Source organism: Talpa occidentalis, unplaced genomic scaffold, assembly GCF_014898055.3.
Source record: "Talpa occidentalis isolate TD23 unplaced genomic scaffold, MPIMG_talOcc4v2.1, whole genome shotgun sequence".
Taxonomy (NCBI): Eukaryota; Metazoa; Chordata; class Mammalia; order Eulipotyphla; family Talpidae; genus Talpa; species Talpa occidentalis.
The window spans coordinates 54,109,787-54,126,129 of record NW_026555331.1 but is presented as its reverse complement, the minus strand read 5'-3'; the positions used below and the strand labels follow the sequence as shown (position 1 = coordinate 54,126,129).

At 35.2% G+C, this 16,343-nt stretch overlaps 1 protein-coding gene across 1 annotated transcript in view; it reads left to right on the top strand.

The window, feature by feature from the left end:
• The window catches only part of CUNH8orf34 (chromosome unknown C8orf34 homolog), a 334,852-nt gene that overhangs the window by 70,759 nt on the left and 247,750 nt on the right, over positions 1 to 16,343 (top strand). Inside the window, 1 exon segment of the mRNA XM_037505640.1 lies at positions 7,513 to 7,641. Within this exon segment, the coding sequence (XP_037361537.1) occupies positions 7,513 to 7,641 (129 nt within the window).

The window sequence follows — 16,343 nt, the reverse complement described above, 5'->3', positions numbered from 1 at the left end:
CTTGCATTGGGGGTAGGTGAGCTTTGCCTTAGTGATGTCACTGATTAGTAGCTCTAATCTCAGATTCTGTCACTTCATATGATTCAATTTATGTTGTTGATACTGTTGTGTTGTTTTTCGTTTCTTTTGAGGATATTTTTAAAAGTGTTGTTAAACTGCACCACTGAGTTTTAAGATCAGGTGTGACCTAAATAATCAATCAAAAACCTGTAGAGATGTTCTCAGTTAGAGCGTATATTTTGGACTAATGCTTATTTTCCCACATCTCCTTCCATTATTTATCAAATTATCTTTTGAAATCACCCAGCATAGTTGATTAGATAGGATTTGATCATACTGTGTCTTTGGTTATCCTAGATTTGGTTCCCATGATAAGTTGGGCATTATATAGGTAACAAATTTTCACAAACTAAAAAAAAAGGCAAAAAGAAATGTGCCTTAGTTTTTGAAAGCTGAGGAGGAAAAGTGCTTGTTTGTTTTGTTAGTTAGTTCTCTATAGTGTTACATATATAACTTCCCCTAAATGCAATGGCTTAAAACAGTAATAGTTTATAGTTTATCATGATTTGTTGGGTGGACTGGGCAGTTCATCTGCTGGTCTCTCCTGTGCTTACTCTTGTGGATGCTTTCAGGTGTTAGTTCTATCAGATCTGTGCAGATGAATCACGTTTGGTAGTTATCTGCAGTTATTGATTGGTACTGATTTTTCAAAAATCTGTGCTCTTACTTTGTAAATTAAAAAGAGTGAAATTGGGGCCTCCCTGGTGGCGCAAGGGGTTAAGATGCAGCACTGTGAAGGTATCCACAACCACTGCAGCACAAGTTTGATCCCTGGCCAGGGAGGTGATGCAAATGGCGCAGCAGACCTCTCTTGTCTCGCCTGCTGCTCCCCTCAGCAGTGTATTTCAGTCAGTCTGCCGGTTCTGTTCCCCACTCTGTCTCAGGTGAATCCTCTCACCCCCCACACCTCTGGCCTGTACCCCAGTTCTTGTATGCATAAATAAATAAATATTTTTAAAAAAGAGTGAAATCTTGATATCATTTGATAATTTCCAAGAAAATAAGATAATGTGATGATGGATATTATTCAAAGAAGTTTGGCAAGAGTGCCAATCAGTGTTTTGATGGTTATGGTACAAATACAGAAACTCTTCTGAGTTTCTCTCTTTCCCCTATGCCTGGACTTGTCCCCAGTCATGTCCTAATGAGTGACCTGGTGATTATTAACATCATATCTGTGTTTTCTAGAACCCTTGATCATGAACTTGAACCATGGGTATATCGATGTTAGCTGACATCTGCATTCCATCATATCTTAAACAAAGAAATACAGAAAAAGCTGTATTCCATTTTCAAAAAAAAATTAGATTTATTTAAATTATACAAGTAATATTTGCTTATTTTGTAATTAAAAATACAAACATGTAGAAAGAATCTGTCTCTTGTCAGTCCTCACATCTTCCTCAGTACATGTGGGTTAATTTATATTACAAAACTAGCTTTAAACCATACACATTATTTTATTTTCTTATGCTGTTTTCTGATATCTAAGGAGTGTTTCAGTCTCACCTCTAGTCAGGGCACACCCTCAATGTAGTCTCCCTCTGGTTGACTCTTGGGGGCAAAACAAGGGACCTCCTTTATTGCCATCTTGGTGGTATCATCCCTGGCCCTTTGTGATGAAAAGAAATATTTAATTGATGAACTTCAACTCATTAAAAAAACTTTATCAGATCATGTAGGGATTTGGGGTTGAAATTCAGAAGGAATGATAAAAGAGAAGGCGTGTTTAGAAAAAAATCCCTGTTGATAGCCATAATTAAAATCTCATCACATCCTATAGAGTTTAGAAGTGTTATTTGTATTCTAATTCTTTGGAAGATGACTAACTGGATTTATGTTCTGGATTTATGTTCTGTCATACACAATGTGTGTGCCCATGTGTCTAGAGGGCATACTATCAAATATATTAAAAATTTTGTATGTACAATCATTACAGAGTTCAAAGTTTGAATTCTCAAATGGAAAAAAAGACAGAATGTCTTTAGTAAAAGCTTCCTTCAAAAGATAAAAGAGATTGTATGTCACTATGTTAGATTTAATATTAAGGGGTACCATGGTAGATTTGTAGGTAGATGTGATCAAACTATAATACTGTGGGCCCACAAAAGACAATTCTAGGTTTCCTTGAGAGAGTTCCAGAATAAGACCAACCTCTCTGACAAGTTTAGTGTACTCAACCTTGCCTCTGATTATCATAAATATAGGAATTATAGTCTTTCAGACTCAGGAAGTAATTACTTGGGGCAGGAAATTTCAAATTTCCTGAAATGTTTCTTCAACCCCTTACAATTCACTAGCACAGTGTACCCCCTCTGTCTTTCCCCTTCATACCATTCCTCTCCCCCCAAAAAGAAACTCTTATTCCATTTTAAGTGGTTCTCAACCCCGTATATTCATTAGAAATGGTGGTTGATTCAATTTCACCCCCCTCCCTACAGTACATGTATATGGGTTCTACCTCAGAATAATTTACTCAGAATCTCAAAAGGTGGTGCCCTGTATTCATAGCCTCCCAGATGATTTTAGTGCATGAGTAAGGAATCACTGTATTAGGCTAATTGGCAATGGTTCACATTTTGGCACTACAGTAGAATCTCCTGAGGGAGCTTTAAAAAACAAACACGCAAAACCATTGCCCTGGCTCTATCCTAGATCAATTTGATTTAGACTCTCCAGGAATTTGGTCATCAGTATTTTGTAAAAGCTTTCCAAGTGATTCTCATGTACAAGAGTTAAGAATCACTGGTTTTTAGTGTAATCGTTTGCAAAGATATTTTCATTTTGTAAGACTTAGTGATTATAAGAAGTTGCATCCATGACTGAGTCAAAGACTGAAAAAAGTGCCAAAAAGATGTCTGTCTGCCTGTGCCACCACCATATCCCCTCTCCTTTCATATCCTCCCAAACCTAACTTCCCAGATAGATATTTCTTTGCCTACTTATCATTTTTTTAATTTAAATTTTATTTTTATATTCCCCCTTATTACAACCCCCTTATTTTGACCCCAATTCCTCCTTTCCCCACCTCCCACCCCCCATAGAATGTCTCTGGTTCATAGTTGTTTGTTGATTTTGATATTTTCTTTCTTACAGTTATTCTTTTTTCTGGTCCCTTATTTAGGTTTTCTAGATTCCTGCTATGAGTGAGACCATCCGGTATTTTTCTTTTTCTTTCTGGCTTATTTCGCTGAGCATGATCCCTTCCAGCACCATCCATGTTGCTGCAAATTGCATGTGTTTATCTTTTTTGAATCTGAGTAATATTCCATGGTGTATATGTATCACGTCTTCTTTGATGATTTCCAGCACACTGTTTTCTATTTCTCAAAACCCTTTGTTGTGATTATAATAGCTTTGTCTTTATAGCATTTTGATGATTTAACCTTTTATTTTTTTTTCTGCCACCATCCCCTATTCCTGCTTGACCCTTTCTCTTCCCCTCCTCCCTTTTAACATCAAAAACTTCACTTAGTTTATTATTGCCCACTATTTATATAGAATTTTGTTTTGTCTTAATTATATGCTAAGGTAAATGCTTGTCTTTGTCATTCTGATGTACTTTCCTCTGCGTAATTCCTTTGCCTGCCTTCTATTTTGCTATAAATTGCAACATTTCATCCTTTCTTATGGCTGAATAATATTCCATTGTATGGGTTTACTACATTTTTTTTTAATTTAATCCTTTGTTATTGGGCACTTAGGTTCTTTTCATGTCTTGGCTCTATAAGTAATGTGCAAATTGTAGAGCATATAAATTTTTGAGATGATGGTTCCATGTTCTTCTGATGGATGCTCAAGAGTGACATTGCTAAGTCATGTAGTATTTCCACTTTTAGTTTTAAAAGGTAAATCCAGACTACTCTTCCAGGTGGTTGCACCACTTTACATTCCACCAGCAATGTGTTCAGTTCCTCTTTATCTGCATCCTTATAGAATTTATTGTTGGAGGTTTTTTCAGTGTGTACCATTCTTATTGGAGTGAGATGATAATTTGTGGTTTTGACTTGCATCTTCTTCATCAAAAGTGATGATGATCATTTTTCCATGTATTATTGGTCTTCTGGATATACACTTTTGTGAATTGTCTCTTCAGAACTGCTGCCCATTCATTAATTTTTTTTTTCGTTGTTATTGTTAAACAAGTTTTTTTTTTTTTTTTTATCTTGGATTAACCTCTTGTCAATTGTATAATGTGTGAATATTCTCTCCCTTCAGTGAGATGCCCTTTTAATCTTCTTATATTTTATTTCCTGTGTTAAGTTTTTTTTTTTCAATTTGAGGTACTCCCAGTTGTTTATTTTTATGTCCTTGCTCTAAGGATTGAGTCTCCTAGACATTTTTAGCACTAATGTGATTAAATGAATTTCCAGTGTTTCTTATATACATTTTATTGCTGTAGGTCTTCTCTCTAAAACTCTAGTCCATTTTGAGTTTAATTTTGTGCATGGAGTTAGAGTTATCCAACGTTATTTTTTTGTATGCCTGTCCTGTTTTCCCAACACCATTTGTTAAGGAGACTTTCTCCATTGTATGGTCATAGCTCCTCTTTCATGAATTAAGTATTGATATATGCATGGATTTATTTCCAAGCTTACAATTCTGTACCATTGATCTATGAGTCTACTTTTTATTCCAGTATTACCTTGTTTTGGCTACTGTTACTTTATAGTATAAATTAAAGTCAGATAATGTGACACCTCCATTTATTCCTTTTTTCTCAGGATTGCTTTAGCTATTTGAGGCCTTTCATAATTACACAAAAATTTTGATATTTTGTATTTCATTTCACTGAATAATATTGTTGGCACTTTAATGGAGATTGTGTTAAAGTTATATATCGTTTTTGGTTACTCATGATCATGGATTATCTCTCCATCTCCTTCTGTCATGATCTATCTTTCAATGTCACATAGATTTCATTGTATAATCCTACACCTCATGGTTAGGTTCATTCCAAGATTGATTCTTTTTGATTTCATTATTAATGGAATTATTTTCTTTATTGTTTTTGTTTTCATTATTGTTTGTATATATAAATGCAAACAATTTTTTGTATGTTGGTTGTGTAACCTGCCACTCTGTTGTATTCATTTATTGTTTCTAAGAGATTTTTTTTTTGGTGGAGTCTTCAGGGTTCCCCATATATATAGTATCATATTATGTATAGATAATGATCACTTCTTTTCCAACCTAGTTTCCTTTTATTTTCTGTTGTTGTCTGATTGCTGTACCTAAAACCTCTAATGCTAAGTTTTACAGAAGATGTGATAATGGGTATCCTTGTCTTGTTCCTGATCTTAAATGGAAAGTTTTAATCTGCACGCTTTCTAGAGCAGTTCATTTTAATTACTTTAAAATGCACTGTGGAAACATATTCATGCTAATAAATTTAGATCTAAGTTATAGTTTTTAAGTAATACATACTGTAACATAATGATATTGCACTATAATTCATTAATTTTTCCCCCCAGTGAAAGACATTTAAATTATTTTTAGAGTTTTGCCATTACAAACTGCTTAAATAGATAAATACCTTACAACTTCTGCTAAAATAAACAATTTTGTATATATATAGTTTGTCAGACATGAGGTTGCTGAGTCAGAATGTCAGTATATTTTTTATTTTAATAGATAATGTTGAATTGCTTTTCAAAATGGCAAAGATATGTATTTCAATAGTTTGAGATTGCATTTTCTATAACTTAACCATGTAAACAATTAAAAAATTATTTTATTTTATCAGAACAAATATATGTGGCTTACTCAGGAAAGTAGTATTGCAAGGCAGTAGTGTCTTTCCTTCTCCCTTGTTCTATTCTTAATGTTAAGCAACTTTCAGCTCTTTCAGTTGTTTCTTTTGGTTCATAAGTCTGCATATCTAAACATGCAAATGACTTAGACAATTCACTTTTACTTTTTGAAATGTAAATAAATAATCTCTTGATACGTCTATGACTTTGTGCTTTAAACCCCATATCCATCTGATTCTCACAGTATGGTCATGAACTTATTTCAACTATCTGTTGAATATATATGCACTGAAGTTTTTATTATGACTATGGTCATTAGAATTTTCACAGTAGACTAGTGTTTGTTGTTTAGTGTTTGTTTCTGGAGTAAATAATTACCTTAATTTTTTGTTTTGATTTCTCTGTATCTATCACTAATGTAGTGTTTTACCAAACACTGCAAGTTATCAGTTGCTATCAATATGATCAAAACACATCATATAATCCTAACTTTTATCTTGTTTTGCCTCATATTTTATAATTTATTTCATTAAAAATAATTAGGATCCTCTTTCATCTTGCTGCAACCTTGGTCTCATGAGACTATCCTTTACTGTCATTGTGAGGATAGTTTTTTCCTTTTTCTTATGAAAATCACCTATTTCCCGAGTTCCAGGTCTTTCCACATTGGGGTTTATGTGCTCATTGTGGTAGCACATCTTCAATATGGGCTTTCTGAAAAAGACTATGAGTGAGATAAACTTCTGAGTTCTTACAAATATCTATTGTTTCCCCAGTTGACTATAAAATTCTAAGTTAGAAGTAATCTTCAGTTATAATTTTGAATGAATTTCTCCCATATTTTCTCACACCGAGTGTTGCTGTTGATTAATTGAATATCAAATTAATTTGCTAATTTTTACCTGAAAGCTTTGTAGATCTTTATTGCTACTCTTTTAAAATTTTGTGATAATATACCTTTAACTGAACTAGACAAATAATAGACTCTTTCAATCTGAGAAACAATTAGTCTTTTCTGTCCTTATTACTTTGGCATTGGTCTTATTTGGTTGATGCTTTAATTTTTAAATAGTACGAAATGTTGGCTTTCTTGTTTTCTCTCTTTAGGGTCGTGGGTTTCAGTATTCACTACCATACTATGCACAGTTTCCACTCATCAATCCATTTTGCTTCTTTCAGAAAAAAGATGCTAATTCTTGCCCAAGAACATCTTCTCTTCTTATTTAACAACAACAACAACAACAACAAAAAACCCCTTTCTGTAATGTAATTTTAGTGGGAACTTGGTGGGGGGAACTAAAGGTAAATAATGTATTTACCTTTATTCAGTCTTCTGTTTTTTATCTGAAGACATGTCAAGAATATCTTTAAAATGTTACCTGTCTCTGTTACACTTTTAAATGAACACAATACGGTTACACTTTACATGTTTTGCCCTATTGAAATATTTTATAGCAATACCTGAATTTTCTTTTTTCCATAAGTACTATCACACTTCCCTTTATTTGTTCAGTAAGTCTGCTTTTCTTAAAACCCAACTTTTATAATTTTCCTCTCTATGCTCATAAGAAAACCATTTTCAAGGCAAGCCTTTTTTATTCTATACGTTGATCTTAATTCAGTCTTTCACATAATAATGAATAGAAGTTTGTATTATTAAGTAGCATGCTTATGAAATAATCATTTTTTTTAAACGTAGTGCCAAGGTCAGTAGAGCATCCTAAGTGGAACTGGAGGAATAAATCAGGAAACCGTGATTTTGATGAATTGAACCACATCCTTCAAGAGAGCAAGAAACTGGGAAAAGCCCTTGAAAATCTCTCTCGAAGTAAGTTCATTTAATTGATTGTAATTGAAAATCCTAACCAATATTGAAGTAGAAACATACATTATTATTCCTGTAAGCCATTTACAACTTACTTATATTATAATTCCATGAGATACAGAGGAGTTCTAGGGTGTGAAATAAGGATTAATCTTGTGTATTACACAGATTCATGGGAATACTGGTTGTGTAGCACAGGTAAAGTTTTATACTCCCCCTGCCCATGGCTATCTACTCAGTATTTCTACATCGTCTCTGTTACCCAAGTCAGATATGTATCAAATGACATACTTTTTTTAATTTAAATATCCTCAGGTGTGGTCACCATAGTTTTCTCACCACCAAAGTAAGCCACATCCCTCCACCACACTGCTAATGATATCCTATTCATGCTCTTCTTAATTGAATTGTTTCATACTATTTAATACACATACTATTGCCTTCACGAGTTTTTGATGCTTCTAAACCTTGTAAGGATAGTAATTGGTCAGTTGCTTAGGATCTTTACAGAGCCTAGTGTAGTGCCTTGTAATATACCCTTTAATAAAAGCAATGACTAATTTAACAGTCTGAATTAGAAATTTTGTTCTGCTTCCTAATAGTAACATTTAGGTAAATCATTTTAACCTCTGTGAGTCTTTCAGTTCTCTCTTCTTTTAAGCAGGAAGACATGATTGCATCTCCTTCTGGTAGCTTTAAAGGTTTAAAATGATAATAGTAAAATTTGTAGTTGGAGAGTAGCTAAAACATTAGCAGATTCTAGTGGATTATATTTTATATTTGTATTTTTTAAGAGTGTAGTTTACTAGTTTTGTGATTTGTAGCAAAGTTAAAATTGAAAAAAAATGTATATAATGTGAATTATAAGGTATTTTATATGAATTTGTATAATTACACATATTTCAAAATTATGTTTTATTGTATTATGAATATATATGTAGACAAAGACAGAGGGAAGAAATATTTAATTTTTCATACCTCTTCATTCATAAATCAAAACAATCTTTTTTAGACTTGTCAAATTAATCCATCTAGAAAGCTGACTTGCCTTTTAAGGATACTATGATTTTGCCATTAAAGGAAACTCTGTTCTGAATTCAAGAAAAGCATGCTTTTGATTAGATTTTTCTTTTGAAACTAATAATGATAAAGCAAGTTTTCAGATCATTATTAGTTTTCAGACATTTTCTTAAAAAATATAGTATGACAAATACTTATATTGATATGTCTAACTTTTCTCCTTTGAACAAAGCCTGTGACTCTTTGTAGTCTCTCAAGTCATCTAATAATATGAATTAAAGGAAAGGGAATTGAAGAATATATCTAAATTATTACAGACATCATCACATAAAATCTTGGTCTACTTTGTCCTTTAAGATAGGACAACTGCCAAAAAAAAAAAAAAAAAAGATAGGACAACTGCCTTGAAAACTGTTGTTTTATCATTGCTAATTTTTAAGAAATGTTTGGTCTATCTCTAAAACGTTTTGTTAATCAGATTTGAATTAATTTAAATTGCACACTTGCCTAAATCTCTTGCCTGTCAAGTTTCAAGATATGGTGTGTTCCAGGCAAAACTGATTGTGACCCTATAGATAGAGACTTGCTACTGAGTCTTTTGATCAGAAGCTAGTGGTGGGGATGGGGAAGATATAGTGGGGGTTTATTTAATTCTTGCAAGGAAATCTGTTGAAAAAGAAATGGCTTGGGGCACTCATTGGTAAGGAGAGTTGAAGTGGTTGAGTATTATACTCAGGACACAGCTGGGCCAAAGAAACCATTAGGTGAGTCAGCAGCTCAGACAGAATAAGGTGTAACATTCAGCTTCTGTGTCTCTGATTGAGGGTTGCTTGTGGCTTCATTTGATGTTTGATTTTTTTTGGGGGGGATCCATTTTTTGTGGCTTCAATGGTGGGGTAGGAATTGGTCGCATAGGGAGTGCTTGCTCTTTTCTCCTTTGAGATTTGTTGTAGTTATATTCTTGGGTTAACTGAGTTTCTGTGATTTTTGTTGAGTTTTAATATTGAGTTCTTGTCTAAGGCCTAATAAATGACTAACTACCAGGTTATCAGTTTTTTGGAGATTATCAGCGGCTGCTATGAAATATAGCTTTACCATTTATTGTAGATTTAGTGGTCAGGTTGCATAGAATTCAACTTTATGATCACAGATTTGTTCTTCCATCATCCTTAAATATAATGTCCTTTGCTATTGACTGATCTTGTTTGACTCTTACAATAGCTTCAGGTTGGTAATTCTCTAATTTGGTGGTAACTTTATTACCCATTGTTTTATTTACTAGAAAGGCATAGGGCATGGACGTTTTCTTCAAGTATGGTCAAAAGGAATATTTAATGTTTTGATATTGTGGACCTTCCCCCTCCAGTGTCATAGCTATTAATAGAAAAAAGCTTGAAAGTTTTTAGTAATGTCCTAATTTTAACACAGTCTCTAAAGGTATTTTTCTCTAAAAAGCTTTGTCATATTTTCCACTATAAAGTTAATGCTTTTCTCCTTGTAGTTAATAAATATCCTCTGAGAGATACTTTAAAAATATCATTTTTCATGAAATATCATTTTTCATATATTCCCCCACTAATTTCAGCCTTCCTTGGTCAGTATTGTCTGAAATAAGTATTACTATGATAATCTGTTGGTTATTTTCTAATTCTCTCATTTCTTTATTTGCTGTAATTCTTCTTTAATGAAGAGATGGAATGATTGATTCCCCCAAATCAAAAGTCCTTACTTACCTTTGCTTCTGACTGGTCTTATTTATGTTTATCTAATATTTAGATATGTGTGTGAACATGCATGTTGATGTGGATATTAATGTAAGCATAGGTAAAATCATACCAATATCGATGTGAAGACAATTAAACATACAGTTGGTACACCATATTTGTAAGTTTTACATCCAAGGATTTAGTCAACTATGGATGGAAAATATGAACTATGTAGTTAGAGCTACAATGATTGTGTCTGTACTAAACATATATAGACATATTGTTAGTATTCCCTAAACAATATAGCATAACAACTATTTATTTATTTATTTATTTTTAAAGATTCATTCATTTATGCATACAAGAGCTGGGGTGCAGGCCAGAGATGCGGGGGGTGAGAGGATTCACCAGAGACAGAGTGGGGAACAGAACAGAACAGGCAGATTGACTGAAATACACTGCTGAGGGGAGCAGTGGGCGAGTCAGGAGAGGTCTGCTGCGTTGTGTGGGTTGTTCCCTGACCAGCTGGGGATTGAACTCATGCTACCGAGGCTGTGGATTGCTTCACAGTGCAGCACTTTAACCCCTTGCACCACCAGGGAGGCCCACAACTATTTAGATAATATTTGCATTATATTAGTTATTAGTAGCCTAGACGTGATTTGAAATACATGGAAGGATGTGTGTAGGTTTATGCAAATAGTGTACCATTTTATTTATTTTTTTACAGCTATCCATCTTTATTTTTATTTTAACATTTATCATTTTTTACATTTTTTAGACAATATTTGCTTCCCCCCATCCCCTCAGATTGAGTCCCCATAGAATCTCCTTCCCCAAGGCACCCATGAACCATCACCATGTTAGGGGGAAAGGATGTTCTGAGCTAATCCCATACAGGCTTTGTGGACCCCACCCCCACTCCAGACCAAAGTCATCAAGACATTGGGAAAGACAAATCCTGTCACCACCAAAGGGAAGGTGGCTGGGACCTGAGGGTGGAGTTAAGTAGCCAGGTTGGGTATAAAAAACCAAACACTGGGGCCTTGGGGGCTAATAGCTCGCTCTGTCGCTCACCTCCTGGCTTCACGGCTCCTGGCTTGCGGCCAGCTCTCAGGGTGCCATTTGGGATTCCAGATCGGCGGATCGAGTAGGACTCATTTAAAACTTTGTCTCCCGCTTTTCTCCCTGAGCTGTACATTTCCTCATTTGCCCTTCCCTTGTAAATAAACCTTTTATTAACCTTTCATGTGTGCCTGCAGTAGAGCATTGATAAGTCCTTTTAAGGGCACGGGTGAGGACCCACAGTCAGGCACCCCGTTTTGTATCGGGGCTGCCCTATAACAACCACAGTCCACTGTGCTCCTCCCTCCCTCCCTCTCACCCCTCTCCCTCCTCCTCCCTTGCAGTATGTCTCTGGTTTATAATTGTCTGTTTTTGCTTTGTTGTGTTTTGTACTGTTACTATTTTTTTTTTACAATGATGTCCTATATTACAATATGTCTATATTCCTGTTATAAGTGAAACCATCTGATATTTTTCTTTTTCCTTCTGGCTTATTTTACTAAGCATAATTCCTTCTAGCTCCATCCACGTTGCTGTGAATGGCATGAGCTTATCTTTTATGATTGCTGAATAATATTCCACTGTGTATATATACCGCATCTTCTTGATCCAGTCATCTGTTTTTGGGCATTTGCATTGTTTACAGGTTTTACCTATTGTAAATAGTGCTGCAATAAACATAGGGGTGCAGGTGTTCTTTTGAATCACTGCTTTTGTGTCCTTTGGGTAGATCCATAGTAGTGGAATTGCTGGATCGTATGGTATCTCCATTTTTAGTAGACTGAGGAACCTCCAGACAGCTTTCCATAGTGGATGGACCAGTTTGCACTCCCACCAGCAATGTAGGAGAGTTCCTTTTTCACCACCTCCTCGCCAGCATTTCTTGTTGCTTGTTTTTTTGATATATGCCATTCTTACTGGTATAAGGTGGTATCTCAGTGTGGTTTTGATTTGCATTTCCCTGATGATAAGGGATGTTGAACATTTTTTCATATGTCTGTTGGCCATTTGCATTTCCTCTTTGGAGAAATGTCTTTTGAGTTCTTCTGCCCATTTCTTGACTGGATTGTTTATTTTGTTTTTGTTGAGCTGTGTGAGTTCTTTGTATATCTTTGTGATCAGTTCCTTAGAGTTGAACAGAGTGCAAAGATTTTTTCCCAATCAGTGGGGTGTCTCTCTGTTTTGGTTAATGTCTCTTTGGCTGTACAGAAGCTTTTCAGTTTGATGTAATCTCAGGTGTTTATCTTTGCCTTCACTATCACTGCTTTGGGTAATGAGTCTTTAAAGATGTTTCTGAAATGTATGTCTTGTAGTGTTTTACCTATATTTTCTTCTATGTATTTTATGGTTTCAGGACTTATGTCCAGTTCTGTTATCCATTTTGAGTTGATTTTTGTGCATGGTGAGAGGTAGTGGTCTAATTTCATTTTTTTTGCATGTGGAGGTCCAGTTTTCCTAGCACCATTTATTGAACAAACTGTCCATGTTCCATTGCATATTCTTTGCTCCTTTGTCACAGATTAGTTGTTCATATAAGTGTGGCTTAATTTCTGGGCTCTATTCGGTTCCATTGTTCTGAGTGTCTGTTTTTGTTCTAATACCAAACTGTTTTAATTATTATGGCTTTGCAGTATAGCTTGAAGTTTGGAAGTGTGCTACCTCCTTTCTCCTTTGTTTTCATCAGTAGAGCTTTGGCTATTCGTGTTTTTTTGTGGTTCCATATGAATTTCATCAGTATTTGTTCTATTTCTTTGAAGATGTCATTGGGATTTTTATTGGAATAGCATTGAATCTGTATACTGCTTTTGGGAGGATGGCCATTTTAATAATGTTGATTTTCTAATCCATGAGTAGGGGATATCTTTCCATTTCTTGGTGTCTTCTATTTCTTTTAACAGTGTTTTTTAATTTTCATTGTATAGATATTTCACCTCTTTTGTTAGGTTTATTCCCAAGTATTTGATTTTTTTGGTTTCAATTATAAAAAAGGATGGTTTTCTTGATTTCTTCTTCTTCCAATTGATTGTTTGTGTACAGGAAAATAGTATACCATTTTATATTAAAGGCTTGATCATCCTTGATTTTGCTGCCCATAATGGTTCGGGGAAATTCCTTGGCAGACTCCAAGAGATGAATATATGTCCCATAGCTAATTCATACCTTTTACTTATCCCCATTAGATTTTTTGCTTCCTTGGCACAGGATCAACTTACACCTTGACTCCCCAACATGGAGCACAGTGATTAGCACATAATTTAGTTGTGATTTGCTAAATGAGCACCACGTGTGGTTCCATTGCTTCCTGGCCCATTTTCACTCTACCTTTTTCACTGCAGATCTGCCTCTGAGTCTTAAAGTATTGACCTTTGATATCAGCTTACATGGATTTTAGCATTGTACATTTGATTACCATGCTGAGAACTTGGACTGTCACTTATCTATAGAAAGAGTTATGCTTAAAACTAGATAAGTAGGAAAATAACTGACCAAACTAAATGCTAAGGAGCAGCAGTTCCCTATTGTGTGACATTGGTCAACATAATCCTTTGTTTAGTGAGATACTGTTCCCAAGTAGCAGGGCCACCCATGTTTTCTCAGCCTAATGCTTTTGCTGCTTTTAGCAGTTTTCTCTAAAGTGAGCATAGATAGCATATCTTTAGTTTATCTTTGCTCTACACATTACAGTTCATGTGAAAATACTGACTAGCTGCAGCTATTGGGAGAGCAAAGGACAGATATTTAAGTTCCATGATTGATAATAGCAATTTGAACTCAACCCGAAAACAATAACCTATGACTTATTTAGTTCATCAATGATGAGCATACCCCAAAAGTCTTACTTTTTCTGAAAAATAGGCTGAAGAGAGAGAATAACAGCCTATGAAAAAAAAGTAGAAGGAGATAGTATTACAGAGTTTGTTCATTCATTCCCATATTCATTTATCTAGTCTTCAGACATTTATGTGAAAATTCAAAGATGAATAGCATGTACACTCAGATGTCAAGTTTATCTTTTAGTAGGAGAAAGCAGATATAAAAGCAGAACGTCAAAGCCTTGTAAAAGGTCGGATAACAGAGCTATGCGAGCAAAGAAGAGTCTCCAACAAGAGGGTGATCTTCTTTATGGAGAATATATCTGAATAGAGTCTAGATTGATAAATAGGTAAAGCTAAGATAAAAGTAGAGTGAAGATGTGCAATGGGGAGAGAATTTTTTGACTGAAAGAAGTGATGTGTGTTGAAAGGTATTACAAAGAAAGGAAATTTTGTATTGTTGATGCATAAAGGGTTAAACAAGTAATAAAGACAATGAAGACTGAAGTCTAGGTAGCAGGAGAGTCAGGGAATGGGACAGCTGTACTCTAGGGATCTTTTAAAGAAGCAATGATCCTGTGTTTTCCTGGCATAGCATGGAGGATAAAATTGATATGATCCTTGCCTAAAGGCAAAGACAAGATGAGGAAGGTCTAAAATTGAATAGTCATGGGATAGAAAAGAGCTGATGAGTTTATGAAAGTGTAAAGATTATATGACTAAGACTCAGTGATTGATAAGAAAGAAAGATGAAAATAAAGAGATAAGGATGTGCATGTTTTATAAATAAGGTCATTGGGTGTTGCCCCTAGCTAATACAGGAACTCAAGAGGGCTTAAGAGAGGAGGAGTATTATGTTTCAAACACCAGTTTCAGATATTCAGATACCTTACTGATAGCCAGATGGTATGGGTAGCTCTCTGTTCTCAGCAGTCAAAGATGGATAGGTAGGTAGGTAGGTAGGTAGGTAGGTAGATGGATATGTAATTTGGAGAGGTTTGGTTAGAATATAGATGTTTTATTCTTCAGTGCATAGGGAAAGACACACCTGCACACTAGCACACACACACACACCATCAATATTTGAGATTCAGATAGGAAAATGATCTAATTGAGGAGACTGAAAAGGATTTATCAGAGAAACAAGATACAAATCACCATAGATATTTTCAAGAAAAGCAAGGAGGAAAATATAATGGGGGGAAAAAATCAATGTGTTCAGAGTGGCAGATAATTTCTTAGGAAAATATGAGGATAGGGCCTCCCCTGGTGGTGCAGCGATTGAGTGATGGGCTGTGAAGCTGCCCTCAGGCTCTGTATCGCCAGTTTGATCCCCGGCTGCCAGCGAGGGTCCCACATGGCTCGCAGACCTCTCCTGCTGCCCACTGCTACACTCAGCAGTGTATTTCGTCACTCTGCCTGTTCTGTTCCCCACTCTGGCTCTGGTGAATTCGCTCACCCTCCCGTGCTTCTTTTTTTTTTTTTTCCCGAAAGTATAATGAGTTTGTTTTTTTATTTTTTTATTTTTTAAATAAATTTTATTTTTATATTCCCCATACAATTGCAACCCTCTTATTTTGACTACAATCCCTGCCCTCCCCGCACCCATCCCCCATAGAGCGTCTTTGGTTCATAGTTTGTTGATTTTGATTTTCACTTTTTTATAGGTATTCATTTTCAGTCCCTTATTTAAGTTTTCTAGATTCCTGCTATGAGTGAGACCATCCGGTATTTTTCTTTTTCTTTCTGGCTTATTTTGCTGAGCATGATCCCTTCCAGCACCATCCATGTTGCTGCAAATTGCATGCGTTTATCTATTTGAATGCTGAGTAATATTCCATGGTGTATATGTACCACATCTTCTTGATCCAGTCATCTATTTTTGGGCATTTGGGTTGTTTCCAAAGCTTAGCTATTATAAACAGTGCTGCTATAAACATAGGGGTGCAGGTGCTCTTTGGAATTGATGTTTCTGTGTCCTTTGGGTAAATACCTAGGAGTGGAATTGCTGGATCATATGGAAGCTCTATGTTTAATAGGTCCAGAAATCTCCACACAGCTCTCCATAGTGGATGGACCAGTTTGCACTCCCACCAGCAGT